This window comes from Perca flavescens, chromosome 5 (genome assembly GCF_004354835.1).
Source record: "Perca flavescens isolate YP-PL-M2 chromosome 5, PFLA_1.0, whole genome shotgun sequence".
In the NCBI taxonomy this organism is placed as follows: Eukaryota; Metazoa; Chordata; class Actinopteri; order Perciformes; family Percidae; genus Perca; species Perca flavescens.
Window position 1 is genome coordinate 33,001,413 of NC_041335.1, and position 26,721 is coordinate 33,028,133.

At 39.4% G+C, this 26,721-nt stretch overlaps 3 protein-coding genes across 3 annotated transcripts; 2 read left to right on the plus strand and 1 right to left on the minus strand.

Moving 5' to 3' along the window:
* Nucleotides 1-9,914: 9,914 nt before the first annotated feature.
* LOC114556275 (natterin-3-like) lies at nucleotides 9,915-10,733 on the plus strand. Its single transcript, XM_028579184.1, has one exon. The coding sequence runs from the start codon at nucleotides 9,915-9,917 to the stop codon at nucleotides 10,731-10,733; it is 819 nt and encodes a 272-aa protein (XP_028434985.1).
* Nucleotides 10,734-15,142: 4,409 nt separating this feature from the next.
* Nucleotides 15,143-17,403, minus strand: LOC114556276 (natterin-3-like). The gene is made up of 3 exons (XM_028579185.1): nucleotides 17,386-17,403; nucleotides 17,038-17,122; nucleotides 15,143-16,233 (listed from the first exon to the last, which is right to left on the minus strand). The coding sequence occupies exons 1-3, from the start codon at nucleotides 17,401-17,403 to the stop codon at nucleotides 15,143-15,145; spliced, it is 1,194 nt and encodes a 397-aa protein (XP_028434986.1).
* Nucleotides 17,404-23,657: 6,254 nt separating this feature from the next.
* LOC114556277 (natterin-3-like) lies at nucleotides 23,658-26,200 on the plus strand. Its single transcript, XM_028579186.1, has 2 exons — nucleotides 23,658-23,682; nucleotides 25,200-26,200. Exons 1-2 carry the CDS (start codon nucleotides 23,658-23,660, stop codon nucleotides 26,198-26,200), a joined length of 1,026 nt encoding a protein of 341 aa, XP_028434987.1.
* Nucleotides 26,201-26,721: the final 521 nt, after the last annotated feature.

Here is a 26,721-nt window from a genome sequence, read left to right on the forward strand (position 1 = left end):
ATACTGTAATAAATCCAAAAATGACACCAATGCCTCATCAGATATTAAGGAAACATGTTAAACTGAAATACTATCTTTTCTGACAACAATGCTAATTTCAGTATTTTTTCTTTTTGAAATTTACATTCCGTGACGGAATTTATGTTTATGTTTTGATCTGTGTGTTGTTATCAACAATTATTATCATCAGTTTGACAGGCAGGCCGGGTTGCCAGATATACCTGTAAAAACGTAAACCCAGCACGCTACAGCTGTAACGGTAGTACAGCCATGAAAGCAGCAAACAAACGAACAGGATCAACGGAGATAGATTTTACATGACATAAAAAAAAGAAAACGGCATGTTTCTAACAGTTGCGTGACCAGAGACGTAACAATCCCCTGGTAAATACTGGAGTTGTATTTGAAAGATGGAGACAGCTTAGAGCCCAAAAGGACGCAGAGTTGGCTTATTTTCTCCTGAACAGGTAAGCATTAGCTTCATGCTAATTTATCACAGCTACTAGGGACGGGCATTTTTTGTCATTTCAACATTTGTGTACTCACATTGAATTATATAGCTAGAGTAACCGAGTTGGTTACTCGCAAAAACAATTGAGACATAGCCAGTAAAGTGATCCCGACTGGTCCTGGCTAACGCCGCCATGCTAACCCTGCTAACTGTTGTCATGGCTGGTTACAGCGTGTAGCCTCTTCAGCGGCTGGAGCCGACAACGGTGAGTTATTTTAAACCACGAGAGAGGGGCTGTAAATCGGAAAGAGAGGACTGTGAGTTTGCAGTGTGTTTAGCGATTGTTGCCGTAATTCTAAGCCAATGAAGTGTGTCGGCAAGGTAGTGGTATTTTTAGCGTTTCGTATTGTAATTCTAAGCCGAGGAAGTGTGCCTGACTGGCGTGTGGAGAGGACAGTGAGGTTGTTGTGTTTTTAGCGGTTCATACTGTAATTTTAAGCCGAAAAAGTGTGTCTGTCAGTTGGTTACAGAGCTCCGCGTGAGCAAGGGCTTTTATGACTGTCAATATAGCCAGCATCTAACGTTAGCTACTCTGCTGTGCTGTGGAGTAACGTCTGGCTATGTGAGACAAGCGTCTAGCAACATTGTTGTGAATGCTGCGGTCTCAACCTGGCAACCTCCGTGAACTTCGAGTCTGGGCAGGAGGGGGTGGGGGAGACGACTCTCCAGTATTTTGAATTGGTAGTGCAGTAACTATTTTAACCGCTAGCTGCCAGTATTACACACAATATTACATATTGCACCTTTTAATGAGATATTCCTTTCATTGACTTTATCTTGTTAAGCTCCACATTTATAAAAATACAAATATTACCACCTAGAAGCCTGAAATAGCTCAACAACTATTTAATGGATTGCCATTAAATTTGGTTCAGACAACATGTTCTTCACTTTTAGGGAAATGTCCTAACAACTATTGAACGGATTGACAATAAATTTGGTACAAATACTCATGGTTCATGGACATTAACTCCTAATGATCAGTTCAACATTTCTGTGTATCCAATACTTATACTAAGAATACCAAACGTGCAAACTAATGACAAATGAGCAAGTATTAGAATGCTAACACAGTAAAAAAATAAAAAATAAAAGGATGGCAAACATGCCTGCTCAACATCAACATACTAGCATTATCATTGGGTATATTAGCATGCTGATGTACTGAGCTTAAAGCACCACTTTGCTTATGCTGTACAGCCTCAAGGAGCTGCTAACATGACTGTGTCGATTTATACTTGTGCCTTGGTGTGTGAGTCGATCTCTTTAAGAGAATAGCAGGGCCGGCATGTGATTGTGCTTGGGGAATGTGTGGTAAAGCGAATGAGAGAGTGACAGTGATTAGCCGTCACTAAAATTAGTGATTTTCATCAAAGTCAGAAGTATACATACACTTCCTTAGTATTTGGTAGAATTTCCCCTGAAACTGTTTCACTTGGGCCAAACGTTTTGGGTATCCTTCCACAAGCTTTCTACAATAGTTTGCTGGAATTTTGCTCCACTCCTCTTGAACTGTGGATGCATATAAAGGCACACCTCAAACACAGAGCCTCTTTCTTTGACATCATGGGAAAATCAAGAGAAATCAACCAAGACATCAGGAAAAGAAGTGTGGACCTCCACAAGTGTGGCTCATCCTTAGGTGCAATTTCCAGATGCCTGAAGGTCCCACGTTCATCCGTTCAGACAATAATACGCAAGTATAAAAATCATGGGAATGTACAACCATCATACTGCTCAGGAAGGAGACGGATTCTGAGTCCCAGAGAGGAAAGTTTTTTGGTTCGAAATGTGCGAATCAATCCCAGCACAACAGCAAAAGACCTTGTGAAGATGCTAGCTGAAACTGGTAAGACAGTGTCATTATCCACAGTAAACGAGTCCTGTACCACCATGAGCTAAAAGGTTACTATTGGAGAAGAAAGCCATTACTTCAAAACCACCATAAAAAAGCCAGACTACAGTTTGCAACTGCACAAGGGGAAAAAAATCTTAATTTCTGGAGACATGTCCTGTGGTCTGACAAAACAAAAATGTAACAGTTCGTTGAAGCCTCAGAACACCATCCAAACTGTGAAGTATGGGGGTGGTAGTGTAATGTTGTGAGGCTGCTTTGCTGCATAAGGGACTGGTGCACTTCACAAAATAGATTGCATCATGAGAAAAGAAGATTATGTGGATATATTGAAGCAACATCTGAAGACAGCAGCCAGAAAGTTAAAGTTTGGGCGCAAAATAGGTCTTCCAAATGGACAATGACCCCAAGCATACCTCCAAATTAGTTACAAAGTGGCTTAAGGACAACAAAGTCAAGGTATTGGAGTGGCCATCAGAAAGCCTTGATCTCAATCCCATAGAACATTTGTGGGCGGCACTGAAAAGGCGAGTGCAAGCAAGAAGGCCGACAGACCTGACCCAGTTACACTAGTTCTGTCAAGAGGAGTGGGCCAAAATTCCAGCAAACTATTGTAGAAAGCTTGTGGAAGGATACCCAAAACGTTTGGCCCAAGTGAAACAGTTTCGGAGCATTTCTACAAAATACTAAGGAAGTGTATGTATACTTCTGACTTTGATGAAAGTGATAAAAAAAAACACATACAAATTCTCCCTCGCTCGATTCTGACATTTAACAAATGCAGAAAATATGTTAATATGTATTGATCTAAAACAGAAAAAGTTTACTCTGATTTAATGTATGACAGTAAAGAAATAAATGTTTTTGTGGTTTTTTTTTAAGTATATGTAAATATCTGGTTTCAACTGTACATATATATATGTATATATATATATATATATATATATATATATATATATATATACAGTACAGGCCAAAAGTTTGGACACACCTTCTCATTCAATGCGTTTCCTTTATTTTCATGACTATTTGCATCGTAGATTCTCACTGAAGGCATCAAAACTATGAATGAACACATATGGAATTATGTACTTAACAAAAAAGTGTGAAATAACTGAAAACATGTCTTATATTTTAGATTCTTCAAAGTAGCCACCCTTTGCTTTTTTGATAACTTTGCAAACCCTTGGTGTTCTCTCAATGAGCTTCATGAGGTAGTCACCTGAAATGGTTTTCACTTCACAGGTGTTCTTTGTCAGGGTTAATTAGTGGAATTATTTCCCTTATTAATAAAAAAGCAAAGGGTGGCTACTTTGAAGAATCTAAAATATAAGACATGTTTTCAGATATTTCACACTGTATTAATTCCATATATGTTCATTCATAGTTTTGATGCCTTCAGTGAGAATCTACAATGTAAATAGTCATGAAAATAAAAAGGAAACGCATTGAATGAGAAGGTGTGTCCAAACTTTTGGCCTGTACTGTATAATGGGTAACTTATAACAGTAAGCAATTTCTAAAGTAACCTTCCTAACACTGAATGCATGTGAGATTCAACACATTCTTTCTGATGTGTGACTGTGTGGAATTTCTTCGAATTGCAATTCATTTAATTCAACTTCCTGTCATTCAAATTCCAATTCATAAATTGAATGGAGGCCAATTCTGAAATTCAGAATTTTGCACAAGCCTGCAGCATGAACACAATAGCATGGTTGTTTGAAATTCCAGTATAGAGAAAAGTTCAAATAGACTTCATCAGATTTACCTTTCATTGATTTTATCTTGTTAACCTCAACATTTATAAAACTACAAATATTCTCACCTAGAAGCCTGAAATATCTTAAACACTATTTGATGGATTGCCATTAAATTTGGTACAAATAACCATGGTTCATGGACACTAAGTCCATTCTTAAAATTTACTTTTATCAAATAGCCTTTCTAGATTTTATTTGAGCTTGAACCGCCTCTGAGTTGTCTCTTTCTTTAAAAAATGTTTTTTTCTTATTCTTACCTACACTGTACAGGTCATATATCAAAAAAGTTTTGTTTTGTTTTAACAAACACATGTGAAACAGATGTGAAGAGGAGCTGCACTTCATTGATAGGTTGGATAAGATAAGCACTGAACCCGGTCACACAGCAAACACTGACTCCGCAATTACCATTTGACATGTGTTATAGATGGTGTTATGTATTGTATGGTACTGGAGTACAGTAATCAGGCTTATATGGAAGTGAGTCTAGCAATTAGTTGGTACTAAGGACTAGACTACAGGGCGTTGTAAAGGCATGCAGCAAAATTGCAGGTCTTACCCTGAATGACCTGACTGCACTGTATCAGGCAAGGGAGCTTAAGAAGGCCCGATCAGTCCTGTGTGAACCGAGCTATCCTCTTTTTAATGAAATAAAGTTGCTTCTGTCCAGCCGTGGATACCGTCTGGGTACTTGCAAGACCAACAGGTTCAAAAAAATTATTTAAACTAAGGTAGTTTAAACGTTTTATTAATCTAGCTACTTGTTAAATGTTATGCTCTATTGTTTATGTTTTTGTTTTGTTCTTTACTGTCTACCGTTTTTGTGATTTCTACATTGCATGTATAATAATAATAATAATAATAATACATTTTATTTATATAGCGCTTTTCATGGTACTCAAAGACACTTCACAGTAAAACCAGCACATACATCGCATTAAAAACAGATAAGCAATAAAACCAACACATAAACAAGCATATTAAAAGCAATTAAAAACAATAGAACCAGTAACTATCAGGTGAGAAATGTAAGACTATTGTATGTGGAAAGCTAATCTGTAGAGAAAGTTTTTGATTAGTGTTTTGAATGTGTCCAGGTCAGTACAGTCACGGATGTGTATGGGTAGGGAGTTCCAGAGGGAGGGGGCTGCAATGGTGAAAGCTCTGTCACCCCAGGTACGGTGCTTGGTCCTGAGTGGTGGGGAGGTTTGCGTCAGAGGAGCGGAGGTTACCGGGAGGATTGTGGCGGTGGAACAGGTCTGTGAGGTAGGAAGGAGCCTGGTTATGGAGGGCTTTGTGGGTGAGGAGGAGGACTTTAAACTGGATGTGTTGGGAAACAGGGAGCCAGTGGAGGTTCTGAAGGACAGGAGTGATGTGTCCAAGTGTCCTCATTTATGCATCACGTAAATAAAATCTACACATAGAGGGAAACAGAAGAAAACTATGGAGCTAGAACAGTGACAGTACATTTTAGCATAAAAAACAAGGCATTGAAAACAGTGTAGGAGCCATTCTTTAACCATTTCTTTTGTTCAATAATTTATTATAATAATGTTTGCCCTAAACTTCTTAAGTTGTGACCTCTACAGGTCAAAAGGCATTAAATAGGAAGGTGATGGGGGTGTTTTTGAATTTTCCACAAAGGATGGAAAAAGACACAACCCTCTAAATTTGTTTAATTAGTTTTACAGGTGTAAAATATGTGGAGAAATCTAAAGACTGACTGAGCTATGGCGGGACAATTGCTGTTTGGGCGTGGGGTTTAGGTCAGTTTGACAATTTCTAATTAATGACAGCAGTCACTGACCTCATTTTTTATTAAGAAAGCAAGATAAGTGATATAAAAAAAAGAATTGGGATAAACATTTAGATTTCCACTCTCCATTGGCTAGTTTTTGTTTGCCCTGTAGCATTTATTACATATTTAGCTAAAAGCATTAGGAATACATTGGTTGTTTACTAATGTAATTTTGTGTATATAACATTGTTCCTATGTGTGTCTTTTTTCCTTTTACAGTCATGTAAATTAACCCAAGTTTGGAGGACAGAGTTCCTAAGATCACTGATAACCAATCAACAAATCAAGCTAATAAGGCTAAGAGAGTTGTTGTTCTCAAAGGGATTGAGAACAATGTTGGAAAGGTCGTGCCTGTGGTGCGCATGCGTCAGTATGAACGTTTCCTGCCGTCAGCTCAAGACCTATATACTGTCTATGCTCAAGACAGATGCAGCAGCGGAGAGAGAGGGAGGCAACAGTTGTGTGTGATTTGTGTGTCATTGCTGAATAGTGAGTTGTTCGGTGTAATTCCTATATGTTTAGATTCCTTTGAGCATTGTATGTGATATATGTTTTGAGTATCATCACGTAGTTTGCTTAGATACATGTGTAGAGCTCATCAGTAGAACCTAGCATTTAGGGAGATTACTTTCACTTTGTAAACCCTTATAGTTCATTATTAATGTTGGTATCCACTTGAACTGTAACCTGGTTTATATCTGCCCTATGTTAGCATTTAGATGGGACATTATTTTGCTGTATTATACCTGTTCCTGATGATGTAGGCCATGTGTAAAATGTAGCAGATTTGTAATTAGATTAGTGGCCAAAAAGAAATTCCAGACCCCTTGTGTGCAGTCTCATGTTAATTCAGATGGCCACTAGGTGACACTGTTGTATTGCATTTCACTGGTAAATACTGTGCCATTAAAATTAGTCACTGTGTGTTGGAGTTGTGGGAGGAGGTGCAGTCGTGGTTGAAGAGTGAATAGAGGGCTTGTTGAGAATAATGCTAGAGGAGGTATGATGGCTGATCCTGACACGTTGGGGTCTATTGGTGAGGAAGTCTATGATCCACTGGCAGAGAAGGTCTCCCAGACCCAGTGTTTGTAGTTTGTTAGTCAATTTGTCTGGGTTGATGGAGGTGGTGTTACTGTTGCTCTGTTTATAGGTTAACAAACACACCAGTGCCAGTAGCATCTGACCTCTCATCCACCAAAGGTTGCAATGATTTTGCCATCTTCTTCAAAGACAAAATTCTAAAAATTAGGCAAACAGTCAGTGCATCCAAATCAAATACAGGGTATATGTTGTCACAATGTCCAGACAAAACAAATGCCAATATGACACAATTTCAAATGATTACCTGTAAAAACCTAGAGGACATTATACAACATCTAAAAACCTCCTTATTGTCTGGATATTCTACCGGCGGACTTCTTCAAAAATGTTTCTAATTGTAAATAAATCTAATGGACAATTACAGGCCAATTTCGAACCTTCAATTTTTAAGCAAATCAATCAATCAGAATTTCAAACCTCAACACAGCACTGAAACGGCTCTTGTCAAAGTTTTTAATGACATCCACTTGAACTCGGATGGTGGTAATACAACAGTCTTAGTATTACTTGATCTTAGTGCTGCATTCGATACGGTTGATCACAATATACTTTTGGATCGATTAGAAAACTGGGTTGGCCTCTCCGGCTTGGTATTAAAGTGGTTCCAATCCTATTTAAAGAATAGAAAATACTTTGTATACGTAGGGAACTATGTTTCTGAGCACAAAGACATGACGTGTGGAGTTCCACAGGGCTCTGTCCTGGGGCCTCTTCTGTTTAATATCTATATGCTCCCACTGGCCCAGATAATGAAAAACAATAGCATAAGTTACCATAGCTATGCTGATGACACACAAATTTATATAACGCTGTCGCCTGGAGACTATAGTCCAATACAAAAACTGGCTAGGTGCATTGAACAAATTAATGATTGGATGTGCCACAACTTTCTAAAATTAAATGAAGGAAAAACTGAGGTGATGATTTTTGGAGCCAAAGAAGAACGACTAAGAACCAGCGCCCAGCTTCAAACTATAATGTCAAAAACCACAGACAAAGCAAGAAATCTCGGTGTAATCATGGACTCTGATCTGAATTTTAACAGTCACATTAAGATGATAACAAAGTCAGCCTTTTACCACCTTAAAAATATATCAAGGGTAAAAGGACTTATGTGTCAACAGGACTTAGAAAAGCTTGTCCATGCTTTTATTTTCAGTAGACTTGACTACTGTAACGGTGTTCTTACAGGTCTTTCTAAAAAATCAGTCAGACAGCTACAGCTGATTGAAAATGCAGCTGCTTGAGTCCTCACTAACACAAGGAAAGTGGCTCATATCACTCCAATTTTAAAGTCTCTACATTGGTTTCCTATACCACAAAGAATAGACTTCAAAATTCTTCTTCTGGTTTATGAGTCGCTAAATGGTTTAGGGCCAAATTACCTATCAGATCTACTTGTGAACTATGAACCGCAGAGGCTTCTAAGATCATCAGGGACAGGTTTGCTTGCTGTCCCCAGAGTCAGAACAAAAAAGGGGGAAGCAGCATTCGGTTTCTATGCACCACGCATCTGGAATGAACTTCCGGTAAACTGTAGATCGGCACCCACACTCAGTTCTTTTAAAACAAGGCTGAAGACCTTTCTTTTTGATACTGCTTATGTTTAATTATTTGTACTGCACTGTATTGGGAATATTCTTTTATTTTTGTTTTTAATCTATTTTTAATTTTATTTTTTTTATGAATTGTTTTAATTCTGTATCAACTATTTTTAATTTTGTATTGAACTTCTAACTATGTTTTAATGTTTTATGTAAAGCACATTGAGTTGCACACCTGCGGAAATGTGCTATACAAATAAAATTGCCTTGCCTTGCCTTGCCTTTATAGTCAGTAATTTTCTTTACACCCTGCCACATTGCACGGGGGTTGTTGTCATTGAAGTTGTCCTCAATGCGTTCTTTGTATTTCCGCTTTGCAGAAGTTGATGTAGGAGAGGACTGTGGATGTGTGGTGCTCAATGTCTGTATGTTCAAAGAGTTCCCACCTGGTGTCATCAAAACAGTCCTGCAGGGCTGAGGAGGCTTCTGCAGTCCGTCTTTATCTGAGGTTTGATCCTGCTGATGATGGGCTTGTAGGCTGGTGTCAGGGGCAGGGATAGATGGTCAGACTGTCCAAGATGAGGTGAAGACTGGGTTTTATAGGCTCCGTAAACATTTGTATACACCTGGTCCCGTGTTTTGTTATTCCTTGTTTTAATGTTTACATTCTTGTAAAATTTGGGCAGAGCTGTCTTCAGGTTAGTGTTGTTAAAATCCCCTGCTACTATAAATATGCTCTCCGGGTGTCTGTTTTGCTGCTTGCATATGGCATCATATAGCTTACCCATGGCTCTTTTAGCATTGGCTCTGGGGTGCACATAGACAGTAGTGATAAAAACAGCTGAAAATTCCCTAGGCAGATAGAAAGGCCTGCATTTCAGCATCAGGAACTCCAAATCCGGGCAGCAATGTCTCAATAGTGACAATGACAATAGTGTCTGTGCACCAACTGTTGTGGATGTATGCACAGACGCCTCCTCCTCTTGACTTACCAGAGTCAGCTGTGCGGTCTGCACGGTAGAGGGAGCGGCCTGCTAGCTCCATGGCTAGGTCAGCAAAAGATATAAAAATGAAGGGAAAAAGAGGATTTTTTTGTTTGAGGACAATGACATAGCTGGATATTTAAAAAGGATTAGGAATATATTGATTGATTATTTATGTAATTTGGTTTATACTTAAATAGTGTTCCTATTTGTGCCTTCTCAAAGGTAGTGAACACAACCTGGGCATGGATCTAACCAACCTTGAATGGCAGACTTTTAATTGCTCTCTTCCCAACGGAGCAGTTTCAATCTACAATGAAAAGGCGAGACGCACCGACTATGTTAGCAAATGCGGTAGCATGGCTGGCTTCTACAACCCTGACAAGGGTCCTTACTGCCTCTACCCCTATGGAGAGAAAGAGCTCCGTGACTCCCCATTTGAGATCCTGGTAAAAAAAGACAACCTTGAGCTTTTAGAATGGAAGGATGACTCCTGGGGTTCAGTGCCTGATAATGCAGTCGAGACCTGCCCCGGCAGCGATGTTTATGTTGGGAAGAATGAGTATGGTCTTGGGAAGGTGGTTGTTCAACACAAGGCCCTCTTCGTTCCGTGGGAAGGTTCTGAGTGTTGGTACAAGAACTACCAGGACATATCTGATGTCAAGTATAAGACTGATGGGGTTAAACCCATTGAGTATCCTCCAGAGACCATGCAAATATCTGTCGTCACCAACAATGAGTGCCAGTCAGTGAAACAGACAACTACACTCTCAGAGACAACCCAAAAGGAGCAAAGGTGGGACTTCAGCTTTTGGTTTAGAATGGGCGTCAAGACTAGCATCACTGCTAGAATCCCTTTAATCTCCTCTGCAGGTATCGAGGTTAGCGCTGAAACGATTTACCAGTACACCAAGGGGACCACTTATACAGAGTTCACCACTGTGTCTGTTGATACTAATGTCCAACCAAACCACTCCTGTCGTGTCAGTATGGTGGGATGTAAGTATGAGACAGACATCCCATACACTGCACGCCTCAAGCACACCTACAGAAACGGGGAGACGACATGGACGTCCATCTCTGGGACCTACAGCAGTGTCCAAATGGGAGAAGTCCATGGTGAGGTGGATCGCTGTACACCTGTCCCTAACACCAGGCCCTGTCCTATAAAAAATTAAAAAAATGAAAGAGGCTCCATGAGATAAGACACCTGTAATATCGTGGATAGCCTTAACATTGTAATGAAAAGCTAAAAATAAACCTGCCTTTATTTTTCATATGCCTCAACATATTCTATAAGATAATGAAACTGCTTGGCATTTAACTATTTCTTCAGTTTTTCAAGCAATTGTTTTCCAAGCAACAAATGAAATGTATGAAAAAATTGCATTTGATCATTGTTTCAAAAATAAAGTAAACTTCATATTCAATCAGTTGGGAACAGCAGCATGGCAATGGTATAACACATCTACAAATAAAGTCATCACTTCATTTATTACTTCAGTGATGTTAATGAAATAGTCAGAGATAAGACAGTTTAATAATCCCTTAGAGACTGGTTCAGTACATGTCAACCTTAACTGCTTGGTTTTTCTCCTATAAAGGGGAAAGATAAGAGAAACATGGTTCAGCCATTCAAAACGGCTTGTAAAAAAGAAGAATAGCAAAGATTAAAGAATGTGAGTAACCTGCCACTTATCTGTGTCCAGGTTGCACTCATTTAATTAATCTTACATTATAATGTATTTTTATATACAGCCTACCTAATTTCTTTTTGCTTTCAGAAGTCAAATATCTCCTACACTATTTTGCCATAAAAACCACAAAAGTGCCTTATTAATTTTGTAATCATTTGAAATTGTTTAAATGTATGTATTTAATATACATTGTTTTTTATCTTTGTATTTATTTTCCATATACACAGTAACTATACATACATATATCCTTTATTGGGTTTTTTATGTTTTCCTATGCTGTTCGCACGTTGTGTTATTGTTTGTTTTTGTTCAGTATCATAAAGTGAAGTGTTGGAGCCATTACACAACTTTGTTTTGTTTATATACCACATTGGTTATGCTAATTAATCTGCAGTTTTATGTTAGGAGCACTGGGTGGAGCATTGCCTTTGGGAAGGCATATAGGTAATTAACAGCCAGGGACACACAGGTGTGTGGCTAGGGGGAAAAGCAGACAGCTTTTCACTGTGTCAGCTTTGCGTGTCATTGTTTGATTTGTGGGCAAAAGAAAATGAATGGAGCTTAACCAGAAATGAAATGAAATGGACTGTATTGCTTGTGCGACGGTGAGCAGGCCGTTAGCAAAATAAATGGCTCACAGCATCGAAATGCAGACAGATTGTGGACATTGATTATTGGTACGCAGAACACGCATCCAAGCAAGTTCTTCCCTGGTCCCACCTCATTGGCCTAATGTAAGAGATGGTAAAAGACTCTACATAAAGGATTAAATCAAAATGTAAATAAGTTCTGTACTTTCCAAGAACCACAACTTCAAAATGATAATGAATAAAAACATATCCTTCTTTGATTAAATTAGGCCAGGTAGAATAAACATTAGGATTTGTTACCTTATCAAAGTAATCAGAGGAAGTAACAGCAATAAATAAATAGTGGACACCACCTTTGGTAGGCAGATTAAGTTTTGAAGCCAGTTCACCCCCTTTATTAAACAGGTGTGTCTAATCAGCCTCTAGGCTTTTGTTCATGTCTCACTTTTGCTTTCATCTACTTGATGTCGTGATTAACACAGAGATTGTTGAAAGAAAAAAAAAGTGTTATAATTTGACCATGTAATGCTGTTTACACTTGGCGTCTTTTTTTTTTTTTTTTTTTTTTGGGGGGCATTTTAGGCCTTTATTTTGACAGGACAGCTGAAGACATGAAAGGGGAGAGAGAGGGCGAATGACATGTAGCAAAGGGCTGCAGGTCGGAGTCGAACCCGCGGCTGCTGTGCCGAGGAGTAAACCTCTATATATGAGGGCGCGCTCCACCAAGTGAGCTACCCAGACGCCCACTTGGTGTCTTTTTTGACAAGCAAAAGTTGACTAGGGCGCTTTTTCAGTTAAAATAAAAAAAGGTAGCAGCTTCACAAAAAGAGTCTACAGTCAGTGAATCTGTGAGGCTGTACTTATACACAGCTGTGCTAAGATGTAAATGCTAACTAATGATAACGTGCACACAATGACAATGCTAACATGTTGATGTTAAGCAAGTATGTTTTCAATGTCCACAATTATAGTGCACTAGCATGCTAAGATGTGATAGTTAGCAGTAATCATACAGCTAAGGCTAAAGCTGATGAAAATGGCATTAGTTCTGCAGGTAGTTGGTCATAAATCAAAGTATTTAGACAAAGAAATATTTGTATCTGATAGTAGACTGGCTGAATGTGTGACATATGAGGACACGCTCTATCGGAGATCCAAGACCAGGCAATCATCAAATTTGTGACCTGTGTGTATGTCCGTACCACATTTCATGGCAATTTTCTAATAGTTCCCCAGACATTTCACTAACAAAAAAAAGAGTCAATCAGAACACGGTTTACTTTTTGTTTAGTTCATGTTAAGGATCAGTGGTTATTTTGTATTAATATTTTACTGCTGTTAAAATCATGATGATGCCTAAACCTTAAAGGAACACGCCGACTTATTGGGGCATTAGCTTATTCACCATAACCCCGAGAGTTAGACAAGTCGATATATACCCTTCTCATCTCCGTGTGTGTCGTAACTCTGTCTGACGGCTCCACCATCAGCTCTGCTCTCGGAGAGCAGAACTGCAAGCATATCACTCCGCCCAAGTAGCACAGCTTCGCCTTTCTGAGAATATAGTATAGGTTAGAAGATGGCTGTGTCTCATGTGACGTTGTTATTTGCACACGCTGTGACTATACAAATCACAACATGTAAATAGGAACATGTTGGCGTTAGTTTGTCACTTATTTGGAGCAGTAGGCTAGTTGGAACCAGTTACCTCCAAGATATGTGCTAGGCTAAGCTACCGGTGCAGCCGTCAGACAGAGTTACGACATGCACGTAGATGAGAAGGGTATGTATCGACTTGTTTAACTCTTACGGTGAATGAGCTAATGTCCCAATAAGTCGGCGTGTTCCTTTAACAGTTTTTCCTACCAAAGATACACAAGTCTAATATTATATTTCCTTATATTATTTAGTGGGTCTTGTATTTGAGAATACCTATTAGGTCAGCTTAGTCAGTGGTCTCCTTTAAGTCCCTTCTTAAAACATAATTTTATCAAATAGCCTTTTCTGATTTTATTTGAGCTGTCTGTTTCTTAAATAAACAGTTTTTCCTTTTCTTACCTACACTGTGCAGGTCATATAGCAAATAGTTTTAGTTTTAGTTTAAAATCAATACAAACATCTTTTTCATGAAGAAAAAGCATCACATTCTCCATGACAAAGCTGTTCCATTGGAGAAAACAAAGCATATGACTACAGTTTTTCAATTTGTAATGTTTACTGTGCTTTTGTTTTTGTCACACTGAGGTCAAGGGTTTCTGAACATTTCATGAGAATTCTCCATCTTTTTCAAATAACAAGAAATTAAATCCATTTCTATCTAAAATACTGAAGCACCCCCATTATTGTATTGATCTTCACAATCTGTTATGCAGCTGTTCTCTTGGTCTGCTCCTTTTTTTACATTTCCTCTGCTTCTGGAAGTCCTCACTGCTCCATCCAACATTTTAGCTCTTAGCCACAGGGTCACCGTCGGACCAGCTCAACATCTGCTGTATCACAGCAGAGCTATGGAGTCATACTGAATGCAAACAAGAGCCTGTGTACAAGTTACACAGGCTGATAAACCTGGGCAAATTTATTTTACAATATTCAAGACAATACTACAGCTATGTCATGCAATTTTCCAACAAAGTTTGCAAAAAGATGCATGTAACTATTTACAAGAAAAAGATTTGGGCCTTTAAGGGAGGACATGCTTTACTACAAATAGTATTTGCACCTATTTAGAAATAGTCATCCACTTGTAGGGCGGGTACTGCAACCTGGGGAGCTGAAACTGCTGCAAACACCGTGTGTGATGCTATTTCAGTACAGATTTAATAAATTGGAGTCAGATTTGACAGGCCTTAGGGCCTTATTTAAGACATAATTCCCCACAATAGTAAAGTGTAAACAATGTAGATGCTCACGAAGCAGCTGAAATATCTAATAAATCCAGTAGATGGCACTGAATGAACTGATAAGATGAGATTTTAGGTGGGCTCAGGGAAACCTTCCTTCTTCAACTCTGCACAGTGAAGCTCAGACATTCAACAAGTGAAGTAACGATAAGAAAAACACATTGAAGTGGAGTGGGACTTTAAAACCCTAGTGATTTTATTTTGTACACAACAATTCATTATGGTGCAACTTTAAAAAAAACATTAATATTCATATTCTATTTATTGCATTACATTCATTTGGCTTTCATCCAAAGTGTCTTACAATAAATGCACTGAAATTCAACAGGAATAGGAGCAATGTCATCAAAAGTTGCAAGTGTAAAAAAGCATCAAACATACAGATATATTATGTCAGACATCATGTGCAAGGCTGGGAGTTTTCTAGAAGTTCACATCGGTCCACCACGGCCTGGACTTCTGCAACCTGAACGCTGTCATACGTCCCAGTGATGGACGTCCTGTGGATCACCCCGTCAGCATAGGTGCGGCTGAGGCTTGCTGTGAACGGGATGTCCACTTTGTACTTATACTGCACCATAGTAACCATGCAGGAGTGGTTTGGCGGGGCTGTGATCTCCACAGAAACAGTATCAGTGGTGGCCTCTACCACCGTGTTTCCTTTGGAGTACTCGAAGGAAACCTCGGTGCTGAACTGAATACCTTCGGTAGTGATTAGGGGGATGCTGGCAGAGAAGGTCAATGTAACACCAACTTTGACAGAAAAGGTAATGTCCCACGTGTGCTCTACCTCATATGTCTTTGAGAGGGTATCTGTTTCCACCACTGAGTGACATTCATAGTTGCTGATGGCAGTTTTCTGCATGACCTCTGGAGGATAGTGGAAGATTTGAGACTCATCAGTGTTGTACCTGACATTGTAAATCTGCTGGCTGATTATATCCTCATTAATGGTCAGGACCTGGTAGTAGTGGTACCAATATTCATCACCATCCCAAGGCAGGTAGAAGACCTCATCTTTAGTAGCAACCTTCCCTAGTCCATATTTGTTCTTCCCTACATATGTGTCCCCCCCAGGGCAGGTTCTGACTGAACTCTGGGGCACTGAACCGTACGAATCCTCCTTCCACTCCAGGATCTCAAAGTTGTCTTTGTTCACCAGGATCTCAAACGGGGAACCAGGATATGCTTTTTTTGCATTGGGATAGTGGCAATAAGGACCCTTGCTGGGGGTATAAAAGCCAGCCTCACACATGTATTTGCAGACATAATCAATGCGATCAACATATCCATTGTAAATTGAAACTGCGTCGTTTGGGAGAAAGTTGTTCCAGGTCACCCACTCCAGGTTAGAGCCATCGTCAGACACAAAAGAGGAAGACTGAACCTTCTGCCTTAACTCAGCAAAAGACAGAAGATGTTGATCCGTAAGCATTGATCTATTAGTGGTGATTTCAACACTGCCATTTAGATCAGAGTTCTTGAAGGAGGCTGAATAATTTAAAGGGAAACGGCACAGACAAAAATCAATGTTTGCTTTAATATAAGACAAGCAAAAACTGAAACCAAAGCTCATGTATCTACATAGCTAGATAGTACAAACAAAGGTAACCAGGAACATGTTGAGTGAATACTACTACTAGTGATAATAATAACAACAAAGTCCATCACATTGTTGAACCAGGATTGAACAGCTGCTTAATGTAATCAGCAGATTGAATGGGCGTTATCAGTTATTATCACCACTGTGGATAGGTGGTACTCTACATCCTAGTTGGCTCAGTAGGCCACAATTCAATTTCGACACTGATAGGGAGTAGGGTAGGTTAAGGAGCCGCACAGCCTGCATGAAAAATGTAATACCAAAATGACAACTAAAAACTTGTGAATGAGCAGGCATGAGTTTGTAGTGATGCCAAGGGATCCTGGCCACGCTAACAGCGACAGTTACCACAGTTTTATGAACCACTAGTTGGTGTAGCAGGCCCCTTAACGCATATCAATGAGGCTGATAACCCCAATTCAATTGAGTAATAACATTTGGAACAGGTGCACCTAAACATGTCAGGACTGCAACAAAGCAAACTATTGCTAAATTAATTAATTAAAGCAAAAATAAAATGGAACACAATTTTCAACTATAAATGTGATCCTTTAAAAACCAAGGGCGGAACTGCAACACTGCAGAGTCTTTGCCTTTTTATTCTTTGTTGATCTATGAGCCATTTTATGATGAAAATGTCTCTAAATGTTTTTCCCGATTTCCCCAAATGTATAAAGCCAGTTTGTGTTTACCATTTCTCTGCTCTGTGTTGTTCCAGATGTCCTGAGGACTGGCTGAGGATAAAGCCGACAGGGCCAACAGCAGCAACACTGACAGCTTCACGAGACGAAACACAGAACAACATTAGTGTTAGTTTATAAAAACAGAATTAAACCAACACAAGCTTGGTCAAAGATTCAGCACAAGATGAAAACATCTTTTAATTTCAAGACACAGGAGTTAACTTGTCCATGATTTATTGATAGAAATGGGTATTTATTTAAATGTAGTCATAATTCTTTGCAATGCAGATTTACAATTTGACAAATTTAACACTTAGGCCTACTGAACTTGCTGAAAACACAATGAAAAGTACTTACCATCCTGGTGGTGTCCATCATTTAATGCACCTTCAGTCTACTTCAGGTTTATATTCTGTAGCTGCTTATCACTAAACAAACTTACTTTCACTTTGTCTTGGCTCTGATGTTGAACAGTAAACAATAACTGGTCCAGTGGTGTGAGAGTAAACATCTTAAATGCAAAATATGTAATATTTCTGCCAATAGGAGTCTCTTAATTGAAACAGACTTTTTGATGACGTTGAGAAGTTGTGTGTGCTAATTGGAGTTGTTTTCTTCCCTTTTGAACAACCACCAATCGATTATAATGTATCTGTTCATGGAAGAGGTAATGTAATAAAGTTGTAATAACGTTAGGTTTACGTAACATTTATTCATGTCATGCTAATGTTATATTCTTAAAGTTTTTTTATGTTTGACTATGTAGTTGGCACACTGTGTTATTGTTTGGTTTTGTTCAGTGTCATAAATGATTAAATCAAAATGTAGATAAGATGTGTACTTTCCAAGAACCACATCTTGAATAAAAACAGCTTTTTTGATATATATTATATTAGGCCAGGGAGAATAAACATTAAGAATTGTTACCTTATCAAAGTAACTAGAGGAAGTAACAGCAATAAATAAATAGTGGACACCACCTTTGGTAGGCAGATTAAGTTTTGAAGCCAGTTCACCCCCTTTATTAAACAGGTGTGTCTAATCAGCCTCTAGGCTTTTGTTCATGTCTCACTTTTGCTTTCATCTACTTGATGCGTAGTGATGCCACTCGATTAAACACAGAGGTGATCGAGACCTTTGTGGGTTAAAAGTATAATGATTTGGTCTGTTTATCCATCTAAGTTGTAAAAAGACGAGTCTATACCCAGTAAATCTGTGAGGCTGTACTTATGCCCAGATGTGCTAAGAGGTAAATGCTAACATCAGCATGCAAATGTGCACACAATGACAGTGTTAACATGCTGAGGTTAAGCAGGTATGTTTTCCATGTTCACAATTATAGTGTGCTAGCCGATGTGATAATTAGCAGTAATCATACAGTACAGCTGAGGCTGATGGTATTGTCATTAGTTCTGCAGGTATTTGGTCATAAACCAAAGTATTTAGACAAAGAAATTTGGATCTGATGGTGGACTGACTAATGTGTACAATGATTTGGATACCCACCAATGGAATCGGACATACTGAAAAACCTTAATCAAAATTGTATTGATTACTGAGTGAAAGACACTGTCTAGGACAGATCCAAGACCTTATGTCTGTACCACATTTCATGGCAATCCATCTAACAGTTCCCCAGACAATTCAATTAGAGCCCTATTTAGTTTTGTTTAGTTCATGTTCAAGATCAGTGGTTAATTTGAATAAATATTTGACAGTTATTCTTCCTACCAAAGACACACGACTAGTCTAAGTCTAATATATTTCCTTATATTATTTAGTTGGTCTTGTATTTGAGAATTAGGTCAGCTGAGTCAGTGGTCTGTCCCTTCTTAATGATAGCTATTATTACTCTTGTTAAACTCTTAATGCTTTGGCTCGTGACACAGTGACAGTGGTGGTTCTCATCCAGGCAGTGATGAGGGCAGTTATAGGGAGGACTTTTCACAGAATGGTGCCAAAACAACAACTTGATCCTGAATGTTGAGAAAACCTAAGAGTTGGTGATCGACTTCAGGAGGAATTGGCCTATGCACATACCGGTCCACATTAACAGCACTGCAGCGGAGACTGTGGAACACATGAAGTTTCTAGGAGTTCATATGTCTAACCATATGTCTAACCACCTGACGTGATCCCTGCTGTAAACCAACTTGCCCCTCTGGGATAATAACATTTTCCTTGACCTTGAATCCATTGGGTGTATTATCATGTGGGGAAACACATGCACTGTATATTACACAATCCAAAGATAAAAAGGCTTCAAACACACAGAACAGGGCATAGGCCTACAGTTGAGTTTTTCCTTTCTCAGGTAATATAAATGTAAGAGATGATAAACCTTTGAAAGTTAACAGAGAGATAAGGGGCACAACAGGTGCAGGTGGCAAATCCGCCGTTATAATAGCAATCCGCCATGGAACAAGCGAGCCTGCTCTTAAAGGGAATGTGAGATGACGCTCTGATTGGTTTATTGCATGTTATGCCCAAACCACACCTATCTACTTCAGACCAACCCATTTTAGATTTGCGTTGGGCGCAAGACTCATTTATCCCGCCGGTATAATAGCAACAGCGCCCGAGATCCGCCCACAAAGCTACTTGCGTTTTGCGTTTCATACTTGCGTTTCAGATCTTTAAAATAGGGCCCAAGGTGTTATAGCTCTGTTCTTTGGAACAATAAAGAGCCAACCTGTTTTCTGTTGTGTTTGTAACTTTTCAAAAATCCACCATACATAGTATTCAGTTTATATATATATACTTAGTCCATGCAACAAAGGGAAAAAGAGGAACTCTATGGGGCTACAACAGTGACAGTAAATTGTTGTTGGCATCGAAAAAGAATTGCCATTGAAAACAGAAATGAAAAAGAAAGATTGGCATTAAAACACTTGTATTGAAAAGAAAAGTTGTATTGGCACTACAAAAAATCTACTGGAAAATAAAACACAAACATCAAAATGATTTCATATTATATCATGGTCTGGGTGAATACTTCATTCTGATTGGCTGCCAGGTGTCCATTAAAAATTAATATTGGACGCCTATAGAGAAAAAGAGCATTGTGGCTCCCCATTTGAGATCCTGGTAAACAAAGATAACTTTCAGCATGTTTTGTTAATGGTGTGTTGTGTTATCTGTATTGCTTGGGAGAAGCCAAAGACAAATTTCCACTGAGACGGACAATAAAGTCAATCTTATCTGATCAAATAGGTTCACCATCAGGAAACACGAATGCCCCTCCCAGAAAACTGCGTATTTTGCAAGTCATTGCCAGAAAAAAACAACAGGAGAGGAAATGTTTCGGGTCACAACAGAATATCTTGAACAAGGAGGACTTGAGTGGGAAAACCACACAAGTGTCTGCACTGATGGAGCAGCAGCCATGGTCGGGCGCTGCAAAGGTTTCGTTCGCAGAGTGAAAGACAGACACCCAGATGTTATTGTCACGCATTGTTTTTTGCATAAAGCCTTATTGCTCCACATGGAGGTCCGATGGTTGTCGAGCGGCAAAGTGTTGGCCCGTGTGTATGAGCTGCGGGAGGAACTTAAAGTGTTTTTGACTGATGAGAGGTGCGATGACGCAAAGCTGCTTGCATCTGATGAGTGGTGTGCAAGGCTGGCATACATGGCAGAAATATTTCAGCATCTGAATGAACTGAACACACGAATGCAGGGCCAAAATGAAAACCTGCTCACAAGCACAGATATAATTTTTTTTTAGATTAATTGTGTAAAGCAATGCACATTTAAGATTTAAGAAATTACTCTAATTTTCAGTCATTGACCTTATGACGGCCAGGAGTTCTCACTGTCTCTCTCATCATCTGAAACAAGGAAATATAAACATTGTATTCTGTTTACTGCTGTACACAGACAGACACAGACACACTGACACACACACACACACACACACGCACAATAACGTTAACTCAAACTAAACACTGTGGAATACAGGTTACAGCTGATGTAACAGATGTTATATATTTTAACAGTTCTTTTTAGGGTTTATTTTGAGGGTCTTTTAAAGTCATTACATGCTGTCTCAGCTAGCGGTTAGCCAAATTAGCTGTTAGCTAAACTTATGCTAGCTTCCTTTATTCAGTGCGTGGTGGTTTGTGGGATGAGTAGTTCCTTTGCTCGATATTGAAAATATGTACACAGTCTTGTACCTTTGACTTTTTGGGGATTTTCTGTTTTTTTTTTATTCTAAATTACTCGTTGTATGCTTATGACTCATGTCGTAGCTGGTTAGCCCAAGGCACGGTCTAAAACTCTTTATGTAAGGATTTTTCCAGACGTCAATGGGAGAAATGAATGGGAAATTTACTTCCGGAACCCAAGGTCTCTCAGAGTGTGGGTGGGACTGTTGAGCTCTATACGGCGTATACCCGCATATCACGTAGACTACACCACTGGGTAGACGCTCCATATTCATGGGCCATCTTGAATTATGTTTGCCGGTAAGAGACATACAGGACATATTGCTCCGCCTTGTTTTCACTGGCACATGATAAACTCACAGGTGCTGCTAATGCTGCTAATGGGTATTGTAGCTTCCCTGCCCCGGCAAGATGGAAGAAGCATGGAGGACCACACGTATTCAAAATCCAAATTCCAGGAACAGGAATCTTCTTCTTTGCCCAGAAAAAAAAGGATATTGAAAAGAGCAAGAGACCAGCATCATCAAAAAAAAGCGTGAAGGCTACCGTAGCTGTTTACGTACTTTAAACTGCGTGGTGAGAGAGAGTTGATTGCGATATATGCTTGCAACGCTAGATGGGAGAAATTCCCACACATTGGATCTTTAAGTCCTGTCAAAACATACTTTTATCACAGAACCTTTTCTGATTTTATTTGTGTTTAAACCTCCTTTGAGCTGTGTATTTCTTTCTTTTTGTGTTACAGTTCCCCTGCTAAAGCTCAACAAGAAAACACTGTCTGTAGAAACACAAAGAGCACATTTACCACTAAAAACTGTTACTTTAGTCCAGTGGTTCTCAACCTCTTTGGACCAGCGCCCCCGTATCCATTATCCAAGTCCCTTAAAATATAGACTATAAAGTTCACGACAAGGCCGATTCATAACTCTGCAGTACAGAGTTTATATAAGATGATACTCTGAAGTCCTGTTCCCGTGAAGGCAGCACGAAGCTGCACCACACAACGCCTAAAGAAACAGAGTTATAATCCACGTCTCGTCCAGTCGCAGGGGTGTAAACAGGCAGCTTTTAATGTTGCAGACCACTGTTTTTACTTCCGCAACCCAAGGTCTCTCAGAGTGTGGGTGGGACTTGAGCTCTATACGGCGTATACCTGCATATCACGTAGACTACACCACTGGGTAGACGCTCCATATTCATGGGCCATCTTGAAATATGTTAGCCGGTAAGAGACATACAGGACATACTGCTCCGCCTTTCACGTTTTCGCTGTCACATGATAAACTCACAGGTGCTGCTAATGCTGCTAATGGGTATCGTCGCTTCCCGGCCCTGGCAAGTTTGAAGAAGGAAACACGGAGGACCACACGTATTCAAAATCCAAATGTCAGGAATAGGAGTCTTCTTCTTTGCCCAGAATAAGAAAAAGGAGATTGAAAAGAGCAAGAGACCAGCTTTTTGCAGCATGAAGGCTATACCGTAGCTGTAATACGTACTTTGAACTGCGTGGCACTTGAGAGTTGATTGCGATATATGCTCTCAACGCTTGATGGGAGAAATTCCTACACATTGGACCTTTAAGTCCTGTCCTTAAAACATACTTGTATCAAAGAACCTTTTCTGATTTTACTTGTGTTTAAACCTTCTTTGAGCTGTCTATTTCTTTCTTCTTACTATTCCCCTGCTAAAGCTCAACAAGAAAACACTGTCTGTAGAAACACAAAGAGCACATTTACCACTAAAACCATTCACTAAACTACTGAAGGAATATTGTACCACTTGGATGTGTCTTCTATACCAACCTAGTCTCACGGCAGTTTGTGAAATGGTCACGCTATTTAATCTATTGATTTGTGTACATGGACACATTTATGTCGTATTTTTCATGCTGGAGAGCACGGAGTTTAAACTAATGTATTTCAATGGGAAGATCTTTCGTGATCACAGCATGACAACGGTAGCGAGTAGTATTAAAAGCCGAAAACTCTGCGCAAGGAGATTGGTTGGGGTGGTGGATGGGTCAAACAACACAGGAGAATCGTGTCCCGCGTGCGATGGTTCCTTTCCCAGTCCGTTGTTGTCTCATTTCCCGCCAGTCACGTTTGCTTTCCCGGTTCTTCTTTTCCTAATACCAACCGGTTCTTCTTTTCACCCAACCATGGCCTCGTGCTCTCCTTTTCCGTTCTTGATGCTTCCCATTTCATGCTGACCACCACGAAAAAAACGAGATGAACGTGTCAGTGTACACGAATCAATAGATTAAAAATAACGTGACCATTTCACGAACTGCCGTGAGACCGTGTTGTCTGTACTCAGAAGTGTCATAGTGACAGGCCTCATAAAGGCCAGAAGGTCAAAGGAAGTTCATATGTTTAGAATAGATGACTGTGTGATTTAATTGCCTAGCAATGAGGTAGAAAAGTGGACGTTGTGCAAATTTTGTGCGTCGCTGCGGTTGGAAACAGGATGTCTGGCCTGGGTGAACGTGCAGGTAGCTGCGACAGACGGCTGCGAAACACTGTAAGACAACATACTTTCACTATTACTTTGGTTGTGACACTGAACAATAAGTAACAGTGGTGTGGGAGTAGATGACTAAATGGAAGGTGATTATACATCAGGAATATTGTTTTAAACTGGAAAATTAGATCACCTGGTACTTCATATGAGAAAGTATAGGCTTGGTTGAAGTAATGGTATAAAACCTAGTGCTAGCTTCACTTACTATGAAGCTCATCACATCATAATGTGCAAGTGAAGATTTCAGACTAAACATACATTAAAGGAACTAAATAGGGTTATTCACCATCTCCCCTAGATTTAGATAGGTGGGCATTTTTGTCTCAGTGCATGCATTGCCTTAGTCCGGCAGAAAAATATTTCTTTTTTTTAACCATTAAATGAAGGCTGTAGTCTGTAAATTGATATAATGAGACAGTACAGTTGTTTAACAGGATCATTCCATGGCTTAATGGTGTTGAAAGTTAAAATACATTGAATTTTATGTAAAAAGACAAAAAATAAACATAATTTTACTGTGGGAAAAACACCAGTACCTCAAATACGTACCTGCTTGCCTAGCTTAGCGTAGTGAATGGAATCCTTTGTTGATGGTTAGCATGTCGTGAGTAAAAGTGAGCCAACAACAACAACATCAAAAAACCTGGCCTGCATATTAACAACTACAAATAGCAATGCAGATTAAGACTAGGCGCTTTCTTAGGCAGATATTGACTTGGGACTATATTAAGGCAAAGCACAGGCAAAGCACTGCTACTTGGGCGCAGAGATAGTACAGGAGTAGAGGAGGCTGTTTTGTTCTTTTTCTGTTTTTAAAAGCAGTAAGCATTACAATTATGCAAATAAAACAGTAATATTTTAGTTAAAATATACAACTAAAGGAAGAGAAGAAAAACATCAGAAGACATGAATGCCACTCCCAGGAAGAACTGAGATACTGGAGGCATACCATTTAAGGTTAAATGAATAGTCCCTCACCAGCACGTCATATCCTTGTCAGCTCTGCAGTATTTATACCAGCATCTTCTCCCCAGTCACTGAAAGTTTGGCGAAGTCAGCATCTGCCTTTCCTTTCTAACAACTGTTACCTGGAACTCTGTCACCTGTCGGCCTACCTGACCCTCCGCCTGATCCCTGGACTTTTGACCTGTGTCACTGTAAGTTTTTGAAACTTCCCATAAATCCACTTGAATGTCTTCACTTGATCAATGGTGGAAACAGGAACTTTCTCTCTCAAAAACTGTAACCTTTAAAAAACCTTTTTCTTTTTTCATAATGTGATTTTTTGAAGTGTGTGTGTGTGTGTGTTTTAGAGGAAGAGGGGGAAAAGGAACAAAAGATATGAAAATAAACGGAAAAAGAGGAATTTTTTGTTTGAGGACAATGACATAGCTGGATATTTAAAAAGGATTAGGAATATATTGATTGATTATTTATGTGATTTTTTTTTTATACTTAAATAGTGTTCCTATTTGTGCTTTCTCAAAGGTAGTGAGCACAACCTGGCCATGTATCAATCCAACCTGGAATGGCAGAACTTTAATGGCTCTCTCCCCAACGGAGCAGTTTCAATCCACAACGGATATGAGGGACGCACCGACTATGTTGCCAAATACGGTAGCACGGCCGGCTTCTACAACCCTGACAAGGGTCCTTACTGCTTCTACCCCTATTGTTGGAAAGAGCATCGTGGCTCTCCATTTCAGATCCTGGTTAACAAAAACAACTTAGATCTTTTACAATGGAAGGATGGCTCCAACGGTTCAGTGCCTCCAAATGCAGTCCAGACCTGCCCTGGCAGTGGTATATATGTTGGGAAGAACCAGTATGGTCTTGGAAAGGTAGATGTTGAAAATCAGTCCTTCTACTATCCGTGGGGAGGTAAGGAGTATAAGGAAAATTCCTACCAGGTCCTGACCTTTATTTACAACTATGTAATCAGCGAGAACATCTCTGTTGACGAGTATACAATTGATGGGGTTAAACCCATTCAGTATCCTCCAGAGATCATGGATACATCACCTGTCCTCACCAACAATGATTGCCGTTCAGTGAAACGGACAACTACCCTCGAAAAGACAATCCAAAAGGAGCAAAGGTGGGACACCAGCTTTCCGTTTACAGAGGGCATCAAGTGTACCGTCACTGCCGGAATCCCCAAAATCATGTCCATAGGTATCGAGTTGGGCACAGAAAAAACTCTCCAGTTCACCAAGGGGACCACTCATACCGAGTCGACCACCCACGCTGTTTCTGTTGAGGCTGGAATACCACCAAACTACTCCTGCCGTGTCATTATGGTGGGATATAAGTACGGGGCAGACATCCCTTTCACTGCAAAACTCACACGCACCTATAGATATGGGCAGACCTTTTGTGAATACATCTCTGGGACCTACAAAAGTGTCCAAATGGGAGAAGTCCGGGGTGTGGTGGATCGCTGTGAACCTATACCTGATCCCAAGCCCTGTCCCTTAAAAAAAGAGTAATGGAAGCGGTTTCATGAGATACGACACCTGACATATTGTATGTCCATACCATTATAATGAAAAGCTAAAAATAAATCTGCTTTTGTTTTATGTGCCTTAACATATTTTATGAGACAGTAAAACTAATTAAATTTACATTTTTTCAAGCAACAAATGAAATGTATGAAAAATGTATTTAATAATTCATTTTTTCAAATAAAATAAAAAAATCTCTGGGACCTACAAAATCGTCCAAATGGGAGAAGTCCGGGGTGTGGTGGATCGCTCTCAACCTACCTAACACCAGGCCCTGTCCCATTTAAAAAATAAAATAAAAATGAAAGAGTCTCAATGAGATAAGACACCTGTAATATTGGGGATAGCCTTAACATTGTAATGAAAAGCTAAAAATAAACCTGCCTTTATTTTTCATATTCCATAACATATTTTAAAAGATAATGAAACTGCTTGGCATTTAACTATTCTTCTGATTTTCAAGCAATTGTTTTTGGAGCAACAAATGAAATGTATGAAAAAAATTG

What these genes read in the sequence shown, in the direction of transcription:
- LOC114556275 (XM_028579184.1), top strand. Translation starts at nt 9,915, where the DNA reads ATGGCTGGCTTCTACAACCCTGACAAGGGTCCTTACTGCCTCTACCCC.
- LOC114556276 (XM_028579185.1), bottom strand. An exon ending in CAACACAGAGCAGAGAAATG is followed by an intron (nt 16,234 to 17,037) that starts GTAAACACAAAC and finishes TAAATTATTCAG; the next exon opens with CCTCCTTCAAGAACTCTGAT.
- LOC114556277 (XM_028579186.1), top strand. Translation starts at nt 23,658, where the DNA reads ATGTCTGGCCTGGGTGAACGTGCAG. An exon ending in TGGCCTGGGTGAACGTGCAG is followed by an intron (nt 23,683 to 25,199) that starts GTAGCTGCGACA and finishes GCTTTCTCAAAG; the next exon opens with GTAGTGAGCACAACCTGGCC.